Consider the following 16,147-nt stretch of genomic DNA (forward strand, 5'->3'; position numbering starts at 1 on the left):
TATATATATATTTAAATAAGTAATTATTTAATAAAAGTAAATTACATAATTATTACATAATTCGTGATGAAAATTTTTATCTCCTTATTATCGTCGATAAATGTAGCTAAATAGATATTACTGATTATATTATATACCTTTATTCTTCATTATCGAGCTCATTAATTACGTTCTAAATACGTTCGTAAAATGAATATTATTCAGATAAATTATATCTTTATATCTTTATGCATAAAGATTGATCGTGTGTATTCGCTATTTGATTATTTGCTCCATTTCGAAGCGTTATACACGGCAGAGCGATTTAACTTTTAAGCCTAATATATCGTTAGTGGGCAAACGAGTTTCTTGCGCAATTCCGGGAGCGATAATTTTGCACCTACACGAGAATTCCGGGCATAGTTATGCGTTATTATTTCATTGAGATAGTTCATGAAAGTTACAACGAGAAAAATTAGTACGGGAACTAGTATCGACTTTTAAAATCATTGGACGTGTTGACTGTCTGGTGAGTACGTAAATCAAGAAAGAAAAAGGAAGAGATTTATGAAGCGTTAGCAGCTTGGCAATTAATGTAGACACCATCTGTTAATGTACATCCATCTCCTAACGATTTCTACGTAAGATAATTAATCGCGAGAAGTTGCGTAACGAGATTAGCAGTGACGCTTTGCGTACAACTCAAAAATTATAATAGATAAATTTTATTTTGTGGATCCAATGGAATATATTATTTATTGCAGTTTCTAGGATGATCCTTTAATCTGCATAATACATGTTTAAATAGATATTCATAAATCAGGAATAATATATAATTGGATGTAGGAAAATTAGTATCTAGAGTAGAGAAAAACTTGCAAAAATTCCATTTTTTTATTATGATGAACTACAGCAGCAATATTATGGATTCGTAATAAATTATTGAGATCTCTTCGCACCCACATAGTTTTAATAATATTAAACTTTGGACGCCTGCACAAGTATAAAATTCTTGGAGAATAGAAACTAGAAATGTATCTGGAATGCTCTGTCAATTCAGACAAGGATGAGCGATGAAATCAGATACAAAGGGATGTCAAGAAAATCGGGCCTTTTCGGCTCTACTCGGTATTTCTCGCATCCAGATGTTCACGGAATATTCTACAGAGGTCTAGGTATATTTTTTTGTATCAGAAGTTAAGCATTTCGAGTACGTTGGTGCGTTCTTCCTCAATATTCGTCCATCATTATCGTTGCTTAAATAATTCGGAACAATTCTTCATCTTAGCGAATTTCAGACTGTACGACTTTTATTTATTTCCTGATCTGACATTTAATTTTTTGTACTTGTTCGATTTTTGTAATAGCAATGACTTTAAACTAACGCGATGGCATAAGCACGCAACAGCAAAACGTACATGGAACATTTTCAAGGATAGTTGCAGAGATGCAACTCGTAGATATTGCCCAGTTGAATTATCTATCATTGTGCTTCAATAACAACGTCGTCAGATAATGTATTATTACGATTATCATCAGACTTTATTTTATTACATGATAAAGTAAGTTTATCGTTGAAGAGAAATGAGCTCATGTAGAGGGGATAAAGTTGTGAGAACCAACAGAGATGCGTTTATTCTGTCTGGTGCGTCGATCGTAGTTGGTCGGTTGCAGTGGGTTTCTTTTTCACGGTTTTCTTTGAAAGTCTAGGTTAACTCGATTCAACAAGGAAAGGTGCGATGACGATTATTATAGTTGAACCGAAGAATTAATTCATAGCATAAATTATATTTATCTAAAGATTTATTGCTTCTTGACGATGAAACGGCTACTTAATAAAATAACTTAAAATGATTACTTAATAAGTCGTGTTAAAATAATTATTAACGTGATACAAGAAATAGATGTGATATCAAATAATGATAGAGAGGAGAAACATAATTGCTATATAAGTGCTGTGAACGCATTATACATGTCACGGATGTGCGTGCGTGCGTGTGTGTGTGTGTGTGTGTGCGTAAGCGTGACTCACGATTCTTCTTAATTCCTCACAGTGTATAATTAGTATAAGTAAGCCTTAATTCGTCGTTTAGTTGTTTTTCCATTGTCTCGTACGATCTCTAGCGATCTTGCGAGCGTGTGAAAGACTTGTGACGATGCTATGTCGTATGTTCAATGTAAGGTCTAAATCCCTCTCTCCCTCTCTCTCTTTCTCTCTCATACTCTCTTTCTTTCGCATGTATCTTTCGTCCCACGCGCTGCTCGTGCTGATAGACGAGATTATGTATCCAACTCACCGGCTGGTGAGAAGCGTCGGTTGATCCGCAAGAAAAATCCGCAACTTCGTACCTCGGAATTTTTCCACGGAATGCGTAGAACCCTCTCGAGCGTCTTTTCACCGAAGTTTTCATTGAAAAGGTGTACCGCCGCTTGATGCCCATAAGAGTTTTCGAGAAATAACGTCTTTCATAACTTTACGGGAACTCCGTTGAAATCTACGGGCGATGCCTTTGGATACGCGAAAATAGATCCCAGGTTGGCAAGCCACCAGCGCGAAAATAATTTGGCGATACCGACGGCTAACGGCGAAATTACCTTTGTCGATATTCTCTCGATTATTATGAGAGTACAATTTCATTGAGGCACGTAAGGTAGCAGCGTACTGTTGGCAAACCGTATGTAATACGGTGCGACAAGCTGAGTCGTCTAATATTAGGACTGAAACCCCGGCTAAACCTAAGTCAAATAGAGAAGAACGTTCGCAAACTGCAAATCCGAAATGTCCCATACTGGATTACGTCGATTTGCTCTGTAAACGTTTACAGCTTTTTGCACTTGCCGCGCGCAAGAAGTTATGCGGTAGCCGGTGGACCATCTGTTTTCGTGACAAAAGTTATTCCAGAATAGCTAGACTAGGAATGATCGTACTAAGCACACACGCACGCAGTTGTATAGAAAAACGTTTATCTTATGTACAATGGCAGCTTGATAGCAAGAAATATTATTTAAAAAAAATAATAAAAAATTATTATACACTTGTAATTGTACGATACGACACTCTTTATGTGCACAGATCTCGCTTTTGTTGTTGCGATAGGAGTAATCAACCACCGTGTAATTGCATTGTAGGCGCGCATTTGATGATTTATAAATCGATATAAATATCGTTCTGTCTTTGTTACTCGTAGATGTCAAGAATGATGTTTGTGTCCTAACTGGAAAGCACCCACTCATATTGTTTGGCTCGATTGTTATCATGTTCAGTTCCCTCTTTGAATGTACGAAACGTAGTTACGGACTGTGTGTTCACAGGGCGATGCGCCTACTTTCGATATCGATCGGGTCAGGGAAGCGTTAATCCGTCTTACATCCATGTTCTAGGAGTATTCCCTACGACGGAATAGATAGATACGGGAAGGTAATTTGTGATTATCGCGATATTAAAGTTTAATTTTGACAATCGGGGCCGTGTCGATTTTTGATTGACGGCACCGATGATCGTTAAGTCAACGAGGTAATATATTGCGGATAAAACTTTCATGTAATCGCTATATAAAGTAGTAGGAGTGAAAAAGTAGTACAAAAAAATCCGATACGAAAGAATTAATTAATGCGTCTCTTTCGCAGAAATAATATGTTAAATAAATTTATATGTTTATTTCTATTAAATTTATACAATACGTTAATATTATATATAAGGAAAATGTAATATAAATTAATAATACGTATTATTTTATACAAACGTTAATGTTAATTAATATTTTAGAGATTGCATGTATATGATATATTATTCGAGATATTTCAAGTAAAATCATCATTTCAATTGAAATATTATAGCGTGAGCGTTACATTTACTGAAAGAGATCGATTTCAATTAAAAAAAAAGATCTTAAACAAGGTAGATTAACGGTTGCACTAAGGCAGGGGATAATGACGTAATTGTAATGTCTTCGAGAGGCAATAGCCGTATCCATGTCATTCAACACTATGTCGCGTAACTAAAGTTCCCTTTCGCCTCCGTGTTGCCGTGGTAAAAACTTCTCCCGTGTTTCTTTCGTGACTGAAACATGGAAGTAACATTAACCTACTGCACTCAATATATATTCGTGTGACTTTTACGTGTGTATATCTTTAGTGATTGTGATAGATTTTCTGCTAGTATTAGTGAAGTTAGCCGTTTTACGTTGAATAAATCTTATACGCCACCTCTTACAGAATATCTATCTCATAATAGATAGTTAATAAATTTATAGTCCATAAAGGTGCCAACTATAAATATTTATTATTACTATTTAATGTCAATAATTTGGCTTGAGATAAAGAAATATAGAGACTCAATTACGCGTCATTCACGTACCACGATGTATGTATATAAAATTCCGTTTATACGTATTTCCGTTTAGTATTTCGTAATTTGACAGAAAGTAATCGTTAAAATGTTTATCTCTCATCATGAAATTCGTCAGAAAATTTGACGTATTTCAATCAACCTTCTCAAGTTCTACTTCTGAACAATTATGTTTCGCGTGTGTTACCATGGATGATGCGTGATTCTGATTGGCGTTGCGACAACAATATCCAAGCATGCAACTCTCTTCCCAAGTGTATTAATCGATCGATATCGACGTGACCCAGGTTTCGTTCAAGGAACGCGTCCCGGAAAACGGCGATCGCCATCGCGTTGCATTCGCGTTGCATCAAAATTGTTTTAATACATTTTACGCACACGTCAAACGCTGGACGTTGCAAAATTGAGTCGTCAACTATCGAGAAAAAATGAAATTTGGAAATTTATATCACTTTCAATATTCTCGGCTGAATCTTGACGATAATTCAGTATAGCGATTTGTGTATCGGCACGTTCGCTTCAACAGGTTTCCAGTTCAGAAACATTATGTAACTCTACATATTTTTAATCTATAGCTTGAAGTGTTTTAATATATTCCGGAATTTTAATATATACCGCGGTATATATTACGTCACTAATATCATGCATAAAAAGCACGATTATCTTGCTCGTTGTCATGTATCTCGCATGTATTGGAGTATAATTATGCAATGTTGATTATTTTTGTAGTTTCGATCAATACAGTGACAGGAGCGAATTGATAATCGTATCTTCAATTTATGTTCTTAAAGCTGGCGCGTGTTCGGAAACGGTAGGCTTGTCAAAGGGCGATCAAAAGGAGGACGAGCACGATCATTTGGAGGAGTCAGTCGCTTCAGTTAGTTTAGAGATGGGTTGCTGCGGTTGTGCGGACGAGCCTTCGTCCAAAGTGGAGCCTTCGCCCAAAGTGGAGCCTTCGTCCGAAATGGAACCTACGGACTCCACGGTAAACGTTTTCCCTATATGCTAGTTAAAAAAGGATCCGCATATTTATGAATGTAGCGTGCCTAAAAATAATAACATTCATAAAGTGTTTATGTTTCTCAAACACGCAACTCAAACTTATTCTTACATGGAAAGAAGAACGTTTTACTGGAGTAAAAATCTGTGTCTAACTAAAAAATTAGGTAGATATAGATCCGAAAAAATTTTGTTGGATTATCTAATTATCAATAATTATCATAGGAAATTCAAGTTTTACGAGCAATGCTGCGAAAACTTTTGACATTCTAGCAACCAGTTTGAGCGTCTTACATAATTATTTTGATGATTCAACAAAATTATTTTCAGATTTGTCTAGTTAAATTTTTAGATGTTTCAGCAAAATCATCCTTTCAACGATTTTGCTGGAAATATCATTTGTTTTATTCATTAAATTAATCAACCTAATTTTTTTCTGTAATAAATGTAATTGGTTTGCAGCTGTATCTTCATAGAAAGCACGGTTTTGCTGGAGTATTTATAAATTCAACTAAATATATATACAAATTTGAAAATAATTCTATAGGTCCATTAAAATAATTATATAGGAAGTTCAAACTGATGAGTATGTTGCAAAAACTTTTGACATTCTAACAATCAACTTGAGTAATATTTTTTTAGGCTTCCACGTGCGCTTTTTATATAAAGATTATGCGTTTCGCGGATTTTCTCCGTGTTCAGATCCATTCTTGAAATGTCAACGTTTCGTTGGAACGGCTCGGAGGAACAGCTCAATATCAGGCTGCTCCTAGCCCTGATGAAATGGACTGCAAGCTTCACGAAACGTTAGCATTCCAAGAATGGATCTGGACACGGAGAAAATCCGCGAAACGCATAATCTTTAAAACAACTTGAGTATCTTACATTATTTTGATGATCTAACAAAATTTTTAGATCTGTCAATTTTTAGATAACTTCAGCAAAACTGTTTTTTCCGTATTGACTAGTACGCTTTTATTTCTTCAAAGATATATTTATTATTATTATTTCTTCTATTTGATTTTAAATTTTTCATTTGTAAGCAGACTAAAATCTTTTCAAAATCGACTGTTTATTTATTTGGACAGCTTTGACATTGTATATAATTCTTCCTTTCTAGACACCTGATAGTCCAAAGTCGCCATCAAATTTTTCAGAACAGGTATTCGTGAAGAACCGATCATGCACCGATTTTTTTGCTATAATCATCCTACTCGTGCTGGCGGGTGGTTTTGTAAGTAATATTATTTTTTTATCCGCGTCATAACGCTAATATGTTCTCTAAATGTAATTCGCGCGTGCAGATCTTCATGATGACGAATGTGGTGAAGAAGGGTGACATTTTCCGCATGGTAAATGGATACGATGATTGCGGAAATGTTTGTGGTCGTGTTACCTCGCACGAAAATGATCCGAAATTCAAGTGTAAGGGTGCAGATTACACCAACAAACCGTAAGTGCCTTGAAGTATTTGTATTAAATCAAATTTCCTTGCGATTCGGTCGTACAGTTCATATAACAGAGATTATGTAAACATTTTATAATTTTTCTGAAATATATATATATAAATTACATAAATTAAAGAAATTATTATTAAATTAAATAGTCAAAGACTGTATTGTAACAGGACCTATACGAAAAAAATTAATGCAGCCTAGGATCAATAAAAAGGCTAAAACAAAATACAATAAAATAATATCCAACTCTTGATTTGATATTGATTGTTTGTGCTACTTTATATACTAAAAGATCTTGAAAATTGATCATATTGATCATTGTTTTCGTTGATAATTTATATTCTGTGTCCATTAGATATCTCGAGATTGATTTGGAAGTGACTGGAGTGAAAAAACGTACATGCATGGAGAGCTGTGTACAGGACGAGACCAAGTTAGTAAAATTGAGTCTCGTTAGTGTTTTGCGTTTTTGTTTGTGTTTTTTGCGTTAATCTAAATGACTGCTGGAGTCGCAATCGCAGAAAGTTTCATGCAGTAAATATAAACTTGATTTTTTTCCCGATTGTTTTTTCTAACATCAATTTCTGTTTCTCTGTCTCATAGAATATTATTCCTGAATCGCTGTATGAATAAGAAAGCGACAGAAACTATCAGCTCCATAATAAGGACCCTTCGGTTAGAAAGTATTTACAATGTAAGTGATCTTATTTGTATATTTGTAGTGATCTTCTTGAGTATATTTTCTGAGATTATCCCTTGTGTAAAAATTGCTAGCCTGTTGTTTTGTTAGAATCTGATTTTGAATTTAAAAAAACATGCATTATTATATTATTTTCTATTGGTGTCTTTTATTTTGTGTATATGTTTCAGTTTAAATCAATAATAAATAAATCTAACATATGTTATTTTATAACTGAGTAACGAAAGTTTCAACGGTCTGGGCTGGATTTTAGTACTTAAATAATATTTTCAGTATGAATTTATGGTATATACATATCCAGTTCTATAAATTGAACGCCGAAATTATTTTCTTGAAACGCAATCATAAGCCAAACACCTAAAATGTTTTATTAGCATCAATATTATTAAATTTCTTTTCAATTTAATTTATGATATTACTGTATTACTATATTTCAGTTCGACTTATAATTGCATTCACATTTCAAGAGTGAAAATAATTTCAATGCGCAATTTATGCAACTGCTGGATGTGTATATACATTCATATTTAGTGCTTAAATAATATTTAGGCACTAAGATCTAGCTTAGACCGTTGAGACTTTTACTCAGTTATATATTTACATTTGCGGTCTTAAGACACTTTGTTTAAATAGATCTTATTCCGAGATAATTTCCGAGAATTTCATGTCATCTTGTTCCTTGTTCTTATAGCGGAAAAAATCTAATTTTTTTTCAACATTCGAAATAGTAAGAGAAAATATATCCATTCTAAAACGAAAAATTATGTGTCATACATTAAACTGGGCAATCATTTATTTTTAAAATAACTCGCGGAAATAATCTATCTTAATTTGAACAATTTATGATGATTTAATAATATATTACATTTTCAATTAAGCTTCAAATTAAATTTCTTTCTTAGAATTTATTAATTTTTATATATATAGCGTTTCGTCATGACGTGTCCATTAAAATTTGAGATAAATACATCAATTCATTTTAAGATATTCAAACACAATTTGCAAGCAATATATGTCGTGTGCAATATCTTCTCAATTAGTTTAAATAAGTAATTAATTGATAAAACATTATTATTTCAGGACGCAGTTACTGATCTGGGAATCGCATGGCGTGAATTGATTTACCTTTTGCTTATAGCTTTAGGTAGGTGTTCAGAAATAAATATCTATTATATATATTATTTAAATATTATACCATTTAAAACTTTTAATTTCTTGCTGTGTGTATAAATATAATTTCTCCCCCTCATTATTTATCTGTTTATCTATGCATATAAAATCTCAAGCATTTATTAAATTTGATGATATGCCCAATTTGCAGAATGTAATTGGAATTTGAAAAAATAGTATTTTTTTTTTATGTTAACAGAATAATCTTTATTTCATCTACAATTGATTCTTGCATATTAAATTTCAGTTTTAAATTCTTATATCACCTCTCTCTCTTCTCCCTCCCTCCCTCTCACCCCTTCTTTCTCTCTCTCCGTGACACAAAACAGGAGCTTTACGTGATTGATTGCGACTGATGATTTTTCAGCACTTTCTCTCGGTATCCTGGTAGCCTTCCGCTATATGGTACAATATGTCATTTATGTTGTATTGATCGGCGCAATTTTGGCTTGCATCGGTGGCACAACATATCTCTGGTAAAAATTCTCTCAATTTTTAATAATCAAAACGATGCAGCAAAAGTCACATCTTAAATTGTTCAATCTAAAAATTTCTATATGAGAATAGAATATCTATATAGAAAGAACAATTTTGCTGAAGTATTTAAAATTTTAGATAGATATAAATTGAAAAATAATTTTGTTCGAAAACAACTATATAAAATTCTCAAGCATGAGCGTTCTGCACGATTGTTTTCATGTTTCAACAAAATTATTTCTAGATTGATATCTAGCTACATTTTTAAATAATTCAGTCAAACCGTTCTTGCCGTGTATTTATTATTTAAATTTAGTAAAATAAGTTTAATCTTTTATGCAAAGGCTAGCGTGGTACCGTGAAAAAAAGAGCGTGGAAAGAGGCGAAATCTATCCGGAGGATTCCAGCGAGGAACCCTACTTTATCTACGCTATTATCATGTCTGTTGTTTCTGTAAGAAAAATCGTTATGTCCAATGCTATGTTCACACAAATTTTGCGGATATATAAATATTAACGTATAATAAATATATTCCGCAGGTAATTGTTCTTCTAGTGATTCTAGTGATGAGGAAAAGAATCGAGCTGGTCATGCAGATTTTCCGAGAAGCGGGTAAAGCTGTGTATTCGATGCCAGCGCTGCTGTTTCAGCCGATTTACGTGAGCATATCTCGTTCCAGTTATACAAGTCCGGTTCATTTCATATTGAATGATCTCGCGAATGTGGAAATTTTTTTACTTTCAGACCTATCTGCTGATCGGGTCTACGGTAATAGCATGGGTCTACTGTATGTTATGGATAGAGAGCGCCGGTGACATTTACTTGAATAGAAAAAATCACATTCATTTCAAGAAAGATGCGTTGCTTATTGTACGTGAGCATATTTTTTTATCAACTGTGATAAATATTATATTTCATAGAATAAATATATATTCATATTTTCAGTTATCAAGTGAGATCTGTTATCTAATAATGTTTTTGTGAATTTTATACATTTTATCTCAAGGATATATTAAATTAATAAAATAAAAAATTAAAAAGTTCTAAATTTTTTTATTGTATTTGAAAATGATACAAAATGTTTGACGGCGATTTGAAGTTAGATCAAAAATTATTTTCTTATTTAAATAAGAAGTTGACATACTTATAAAAAAAAATTAATTAAGATAAAATGAGAAAATTTTTATTTAAACTACAAAATTGTAATGTTAAATAAATCAATATAATCATAAAATTCGAGTACTGAAAATATTAATATTATTTTTTATTCTGTATTATATACGTATTAATTGTTATTTAATTAATTTATTAAACTATATTTTATGCTTATCTTTATAATAAATGGAATTAATTAAAGGCAACAAGATGGTACAATCTATTTTTATTCTTCGTGGCGTGTGAATTCTATTTGGGTTGCCAGCATATGGTTGTTGCTTGCGCTGTTGCCCGATGGTTCTTTACAAGGTGAGATCTTTATTAGATATACGAAGTTAAATAGAAAAAATAGCGCAGTGAAAAGTTAATTAGTAAAAGTTTAATCTGTATGTAATCAGTTAATGAAATTATAGCTATGTATAGAAAAATAAAATGAATGTTTTTTTTTATATGCTCGAAAATACTATTTATCAGCATACATATCTAGAAAATTTTCAAGAAGCATTATTAGATTTTTAATGATCTTCTGTTTATACAGAGTGTTTGATGTTAGAAGGAACATCGCTTATAAGCAATAATATAAGGTAAAGCGGACTAAACTGACAATACGTACTTATTTAAATATTTTCAAAAATTAACCCTAATAGCACAGATCTCCAATGAACGTTCTAAAGAACACTTAGAGGATATCCCTATATTCTAAGAACGTTCGCTAGAAAGTCCCTCGAAGTGTGCTATTAGGAAAGTTTTATTAATTATTGGAAATTATAAAATGATACAGGATTTTTCGATTAATTGTCAATTTAGTCCGCTTTATATCTATTAATAAGCGATGTTCCACCTAATGTTAAGCACCTTGTATATACTTATATGTTTCAGTGATTTCAAAATATGTTATGCTTTTTCATAGTATTGTATGAATTTTATAGAAAATGCATTGTATTTTAATAGGGATAAAAGACGTCTCTCTTTACCAGTGGCAAAAGGTTTCGGATATCTTATAAGATATCACTTGGGTACCGTAGCTTTCGGAGCTTTAATAATAGGTATTGTTAGAGTTATCAGAGCCATGATAGCTTTTGTCCAAAAGTCTCTGAAACGGTATGACAACTCGTGCGTGAAAGGAATTCTATGGTGTTGTCAATGTTGTCTTTGGTGTTTCGAGTGCGCTTTAAAATTTCTCTCCAGAAATGCTTACATCGAAACAGGTAATTGCGACATTTTTATGATGATATAAATATTGATTTGAATTTTTCATTGATCCTTGACATTTTTCTATTTTCTTAATATATATAACAATTAAAAACAAAAATTAAAAATCTTTTTTTATTGATTAATGTAAAAAACGATGTTTTTTCAGCCATATACGGATGCAACTTTTGCACCGCTGGAAGAAAGGCGTTTCAAGCCTTGTCAAGCAACATTTTACGAGTAGCGGCAATTAACAGCGTTGGCGATTTCGTCCTTTTTTTGGGTAAAGTCCTCGTTGTCACTCTTACGATCGTTTCGGGGATATATTTGATGCAGGTACAGGTAAATTAATTACTATACTTATTTTTATATTTCAAGGGCTTTACTAACTTTAATTTTATCCCTTTGCAGAAAAAGGAGGGACTTAATCATCCTTGGATACCAATCACTCTCGCGGGAATATTCGCATTCGTGGTTTCGCATTGTTTCATATCAATCTATGAAGTAAGTGATATAAAAAGCTAAAAAAAAATGTCAATGTTAAATAAATAATATAATCTTCATAGAAATGTTAATTTTTTGCAGATGATTATTGACACAATATTTATATGCTTTTGCGAGGATTGCGAGAAGAATGACGGCATCAACCGGCCTTATTTTATGAGCCGTGGTTTGATGGTTTGTATTAGCTATAACAAAGCTTTATTATTTCTTAATCGTTACGAAATCACTTATATATAGACAAAAATCTTCTCTTCAGGAATTCGTAGAGAACAGCAAAAAAGCTTTAAGGCATTTGGAACAACAAGGTGCTGCAGCTACATAATAAGCGTTAAGAATAGATTTTTTTTAAATATATCATAGGTTTAAAAATTCGATGTTCGGCCAGTGCAACAAGCGATAAACAATGTATGTTGGAGTTTTTCATACAATGTTAACGGATGATATTGTAATTATTTAGTTCGTGAGTTAAGTTTGGACAAGTCTGTTGTAATATATAGATCTTTGAGAAATAATTGCAAGATTACAGAAATAGCTGCCTTTCGTATACGCATAAATTGTCTTCTTTTAGCATACAACACAGTTATTGAAGTTCTATACCAAGCGTGATGCACACAATCGGTTGTTTCGATTAATGGACTGACTACGTTATGAGGAATGTTACGAATCATTCTATTTTCGAAGTTCCTATTTCTAAAAATATTTTTATATAACAAGATAGGTTTTTTCTACATAAACTTAGACGCGACGTTCGCACAATTGCGAATACGCCAATTTGGCAGCCTGAACTTAGACATGTACTCTTTGTACTATGATTAGCGAACAAGTTAATTTATAAGACCTACTCTGCGTTTTAGAATCTACAGCGTAAGTTTATATATTGTTATATTGTTACATATGTACTTGTTCTTTATATGTGATGTAAATATTTCTTTCTTTTTTATGAAGAAGTGCCTGTAATTGATAATTTTTCATTTTGATACAAATGCCATGTAAGATATAAATATACAGCTTTGGACATATGAATTATTTCAAAAGAGAAATATAAGATTAATATTCTATTGTATATTATGAATGCAAACAAAACTCTCAAATAAAAAAGTTTGACATAATTTAATTACTGACGTAATCACTTATTTCTATCTTTTTCATAAAAAATAGAATGTCGGGAAAGATAATACTGAAAAAAAGGACATGGGTGAAATACGAAGATCTAATGGGACAAGTGTTAACTTTTAATTCCAGTTTATTTTGTCTGGGCACACAGTGCATGAACGCTCATGCTTGGCGGTTTACAGATCTCATGTTATGCCGGTTTAGCAAAGTGATGTGTCGTTAACACTCTCTGAGCTGGCAGTAAATCGGGGTGACAAGTCGGACACTACGAGGGATGACGGGAGGGACTTTGGTCTGTTCAGGCCGGATAGACGTTTAGAACGAGTGAAAAGAGTAGACCGTTTAGAAAATTCTCTCATATTTACGGTGCAGCGCGTTCGAAACAGCAGAATTACTCGCTAAAACGGGGAGGATGAGAGCGACTAACACGAGCAGCGCAACAGCAAGAAGCCGGCAAGTTCGCAACAGAATCACATGCATTCAATGTGATACGTCAGTTTGCACTTAAGTTTCGCGACATACATATACATATCGCATCTCAGGAAATCCAGTTCAATGGATCATCAGCGTTCCGTATTATAGCACGAAAATATCTCATTCTCTCTCTTTCTCTTACTTATCGATAGCTCTCCTAGGAGAAGTCGGTTTTCTCAGGATATAGGAAAATGCCAAAGATATGTACATGGAAGAGACATTTTGCTCTATTTGCAACTCCAGAATATACATTGTTGTTCGAATTACGCGAAAGACGCCTTCAATTTATTACACAAATATTATAGGACCGAGACAAGTCGTACGTGACTTAGTGGTGCCTACGAGGAAATTCTTTTTGAGCTTCACGCTACATAGACAATTTCTCTCGTTTGTCGATTACAGCAACAATCTTCATCCAATTATTCGTAGCTGAGAAGACTTGTATCCTAAAGTCCTATCGTTCCCGAGATATTATTCTCATATACCGAAGTAACGTTAATGCCCATGTGTACACCGCGATTATTAGCTCCGAGTTTCGAAAGTAGCTCCCGAATTGCTGAATACGCTACAATATAGGGTGAAAAAGATAAAATCGAATTGGATCCTTAAAATCAACGATTACACCGACACAAGGTACTTGGCTTTGTACGACTTTGTATTGCACTTTGTAGCTAGCGCAAACTTAGGTCTGTGAATCTTAATTATTATTTTTGGTCTCGTTTAGGTCATCGTCATCGTACGACGCGCAGGTAGCTGATAATCGAGATATCGAAGTTATTGCAAAATTTTCAGTCTTTATCAAAAAAGTTACCATTTGACATAATTGCAAACACAGTTGCGAACTTAAAAACGAAAACGGGATAATAAAGGGATTTAACGAGCAGCGCGAAACGCGATAGTTGCCTTATAATATTAACATCATTCTACAATCATGTATTATTTTCGAACTTATATTTTCTTATATCTTATATCGCTTTCAAATACATATCGTATGTGATATACAAGGGTACGGAAAGTTCTGAGTCTGACACAGAAATGACGCCACAAATATCAAACTGTTATAATTTTAGACAAATTTGATCCTGTACAAAGCCTACTGTTAAAATTTCAGACAGATACGTTCATTAGATGCGTTCAGTTTCTTTTGTTTTGATCGTATAAAGCCATCAATTTTTTGTTCCATTATGATAATGCACCCGTTCACATTTCTTCAATTTTAATCATAAAATTGCATGAATTACACTTTAAATTGATTACGTAAGCATCGCATTCATCAGCCTCCAATGATTTTTTTTCTTTTTCCAAATATAAAGAAATGGCTCGCAGGAAAAAGATTTGGCTGATAATATTAAAGTAAGCGATAAAACTAATGCTTACTTCGAAGATTAGAGAAATCGTAAACGGTACAAAAAATTAGAATTATCATTGAAATAAATGTATTAAATTGGAAGGAGACTATGTTGAAAAATAAAAAACAATTTTGTCAAAAATATGTTTTCTTTATCAGGCCGAAAACTTTCCGAATTATCCTTGTACATATAACGAAATGGGATGCATGAACTCGTGAAATGAATTATTTCGGTAACTATCGAGCGTCCAGCACTCGATTGTCGAAATTCGTAAATTGACATAGAAATACAATAAAAGGATAGAAATGATCGGATGATATTATAAAGAAATGTTTATATCGTGACGAGAAGAAAAAAATGAAATCTAATGCGTTCCCGCTACATTAATGAGACATATACTTCTTATTTTACGATTGTAGCACGCACTTTTAAGTAGCGGATAGCACTCACGATAATGACGATGATAGAGAAACGATGACGATGACAGTGTCCGTCCAGACGACCGTTAACATGTGGCGCAAACATCCGAGGAAACGAATGATCGAAGAACGTTGCGACGTGCTTAGCCGGCAAGCACCGGTCAACAGATCTTGCACCTACTGTCCGCTGCCAATTATTTAGATCTACAAGAATGGATTGACAGATGACGATTATCGCCTTACCCTTAAGCTTCTAATATCTGCGCGTAGTACTTACATACTCGGTGGGCTTTACGTTGCGCACTGCTTGCTCAAGAACACTTCTACACTCGCACCGGGTTTAACGTATACAAATACCGCGGAGTGAGTTTTTCTCCCTTAATCGTTTCTTTCCTTTCACTTAGACGCAATTCAGGCTACCGTTGTAGAACACTCGCATTTCTGTCCGATGTTAATTTATCTTTCAATATATATGTATATATGTATATAAATATAGTCATTATAGCCATCTCGAGACTCTGTTCATCTTAATAAGTTAGGAAGCTTTGTAAAGGCAATGATGTATCATTTAGAGGAAAAGAGAAAGACGAAGGGATCGCATTGAAGAAAAAGGAAAAATTGAAAGAAAGAAAAATGGGAGGAGGAAGACACTTTTCGCACTGCATGACTCCGCGTCGATTGACCGCAAATTTCAATCATGGAATTACTTTACCGTTTGCGATGCATTATGCATTACATCGTGCTAGGTAAAGCTTCTGCATTGTAAATATTTAGAGAGAATAGATGACGAAAGCAGTGATAATGATGATAAT

The 16,147-nt window shown here is 33.3% G+C and overlaps 2 protein-coding genes across 7 annotated transcripts in view; one reads left to right on the forward strand and one right to left on the reverse strand.

The window, feature by feature from the left end:
- LOC108755416 (choline transporter-like protein 1) overlaps nucleotides 1-12,926 on the forward strand; it is a 16,725-nt gene extending 3,799 nt beyond the window's left edge. For 3 of the 6 annotated variants that reach the window (XM_018498393.1, XM_018498391.1, XM_018498389.1), the window contains exons 2-17: nucleotides 5,119-5,312; nucleotides 6,447-6,560; nucleotides 6,631-6,779; nucleotides 7,139-7,216; nucleotides 7,387-7,477; nucleotides 8,564-8,627; nucleotides 9,021-9,129; nucleotides 9,475-9,583; nucleotides 9,670-9,789; nucleotides 9,875-10,000; nucleotides 10,488-10,594; nucleotides 11,237-11,493; nucleotides 11,646-11,818; nucleotides 11,888-11,980; nucleotides 12,062-12,154; nucleotides 12,237-12,926. In XM_018498393.1, the coding sequence (XP_018353895.1) occupies nucleotides 5,217-5,312; nucleotides 6,447-6,560; nucleotides 6,631-6,779; nucleotides 7,139-7,216; nucleotides 7,387-7,477; nucleotides 8,564-8,627; nucleotides 9,021-9,129; nucleotides 9,475-9,583; nucleotides 9,670-9,789; nucleotides 9,875-10,000; nucleotides 10,488-10,594; nucleotides 11,237-11,493; nucleotides 11,646-11,818; nucleotides 11,888-11,980; nucleotides 12,062-12,154; nucleotides 12,237-12,302 (1,845 nt within the window). In that variant the 5' untranslated portion in view covers nucleotides 5,119-5,216 and the 3' untranslated portion in view covers nucleotides 12,303-12,926. Of the gene's footprint in view, nucleotides 1-1,647; nucleotides 1,714-3,346; nucleotides 3,398-5,118; nucleotides 5,313-6,446; nucleotides 6,561-6,630; nucleotides 6,780-7,138; nucleotides 7,217-7,386; nucleotides 7,478-8,563; nucleotides 8,628-9,020; nucleotides 9,130-9,474; nucleotides 9,584-9,669; nucleotides 9,790-9,874; nucleotides 10,001-10,487; nucleotides 10,595-11,236; nucleotides 11,494-11,645; nucleotides 11,819-11,887; nucleotides 11,981-12,061; nucleotides 12,155-12,236 lie in introns of those variants that run through there. The other 3 variants (XM_018498388.1, XM_018498387.1, XM_018498390.1) reach the window with 3 other exon arrangements.
- The window catches only part of LOC108755415 (probable serine/threonine-protein kinase MARK-A), a 32,494-nt gene continuing 20,368 nt past the window's right edge, over nucleotides 4,022-16,147 (reverse strand). Inside the window, exon 9 of the transcript XR_001939766.1 lies at nucleotides 4,022-4,039. The gene's annotated coding sequence lies outside the window, so the exon portion shown is untranslated. The remainder of the gene's footprint in view (nucleotides 4,040-16,147) is intronic.

This window comes from Trachymyrmex septentrionalis, unplaced genomic scaffold (assembly GCF_001594115.1).
Source record: "Trachymyrmex septentrionalis isolate Tsep2-gDNA-1 unplaced genomic scaffold, Tsep1.0 scaffold87, whole genome shotgun sequence".
Lineage (NCBI taxonomy): Eukaryota > Metazoa > Arthropoda > Insecta > Hymenoptera > Formicidae > Trachymyrmex > Trachymyrmex septentrionalis.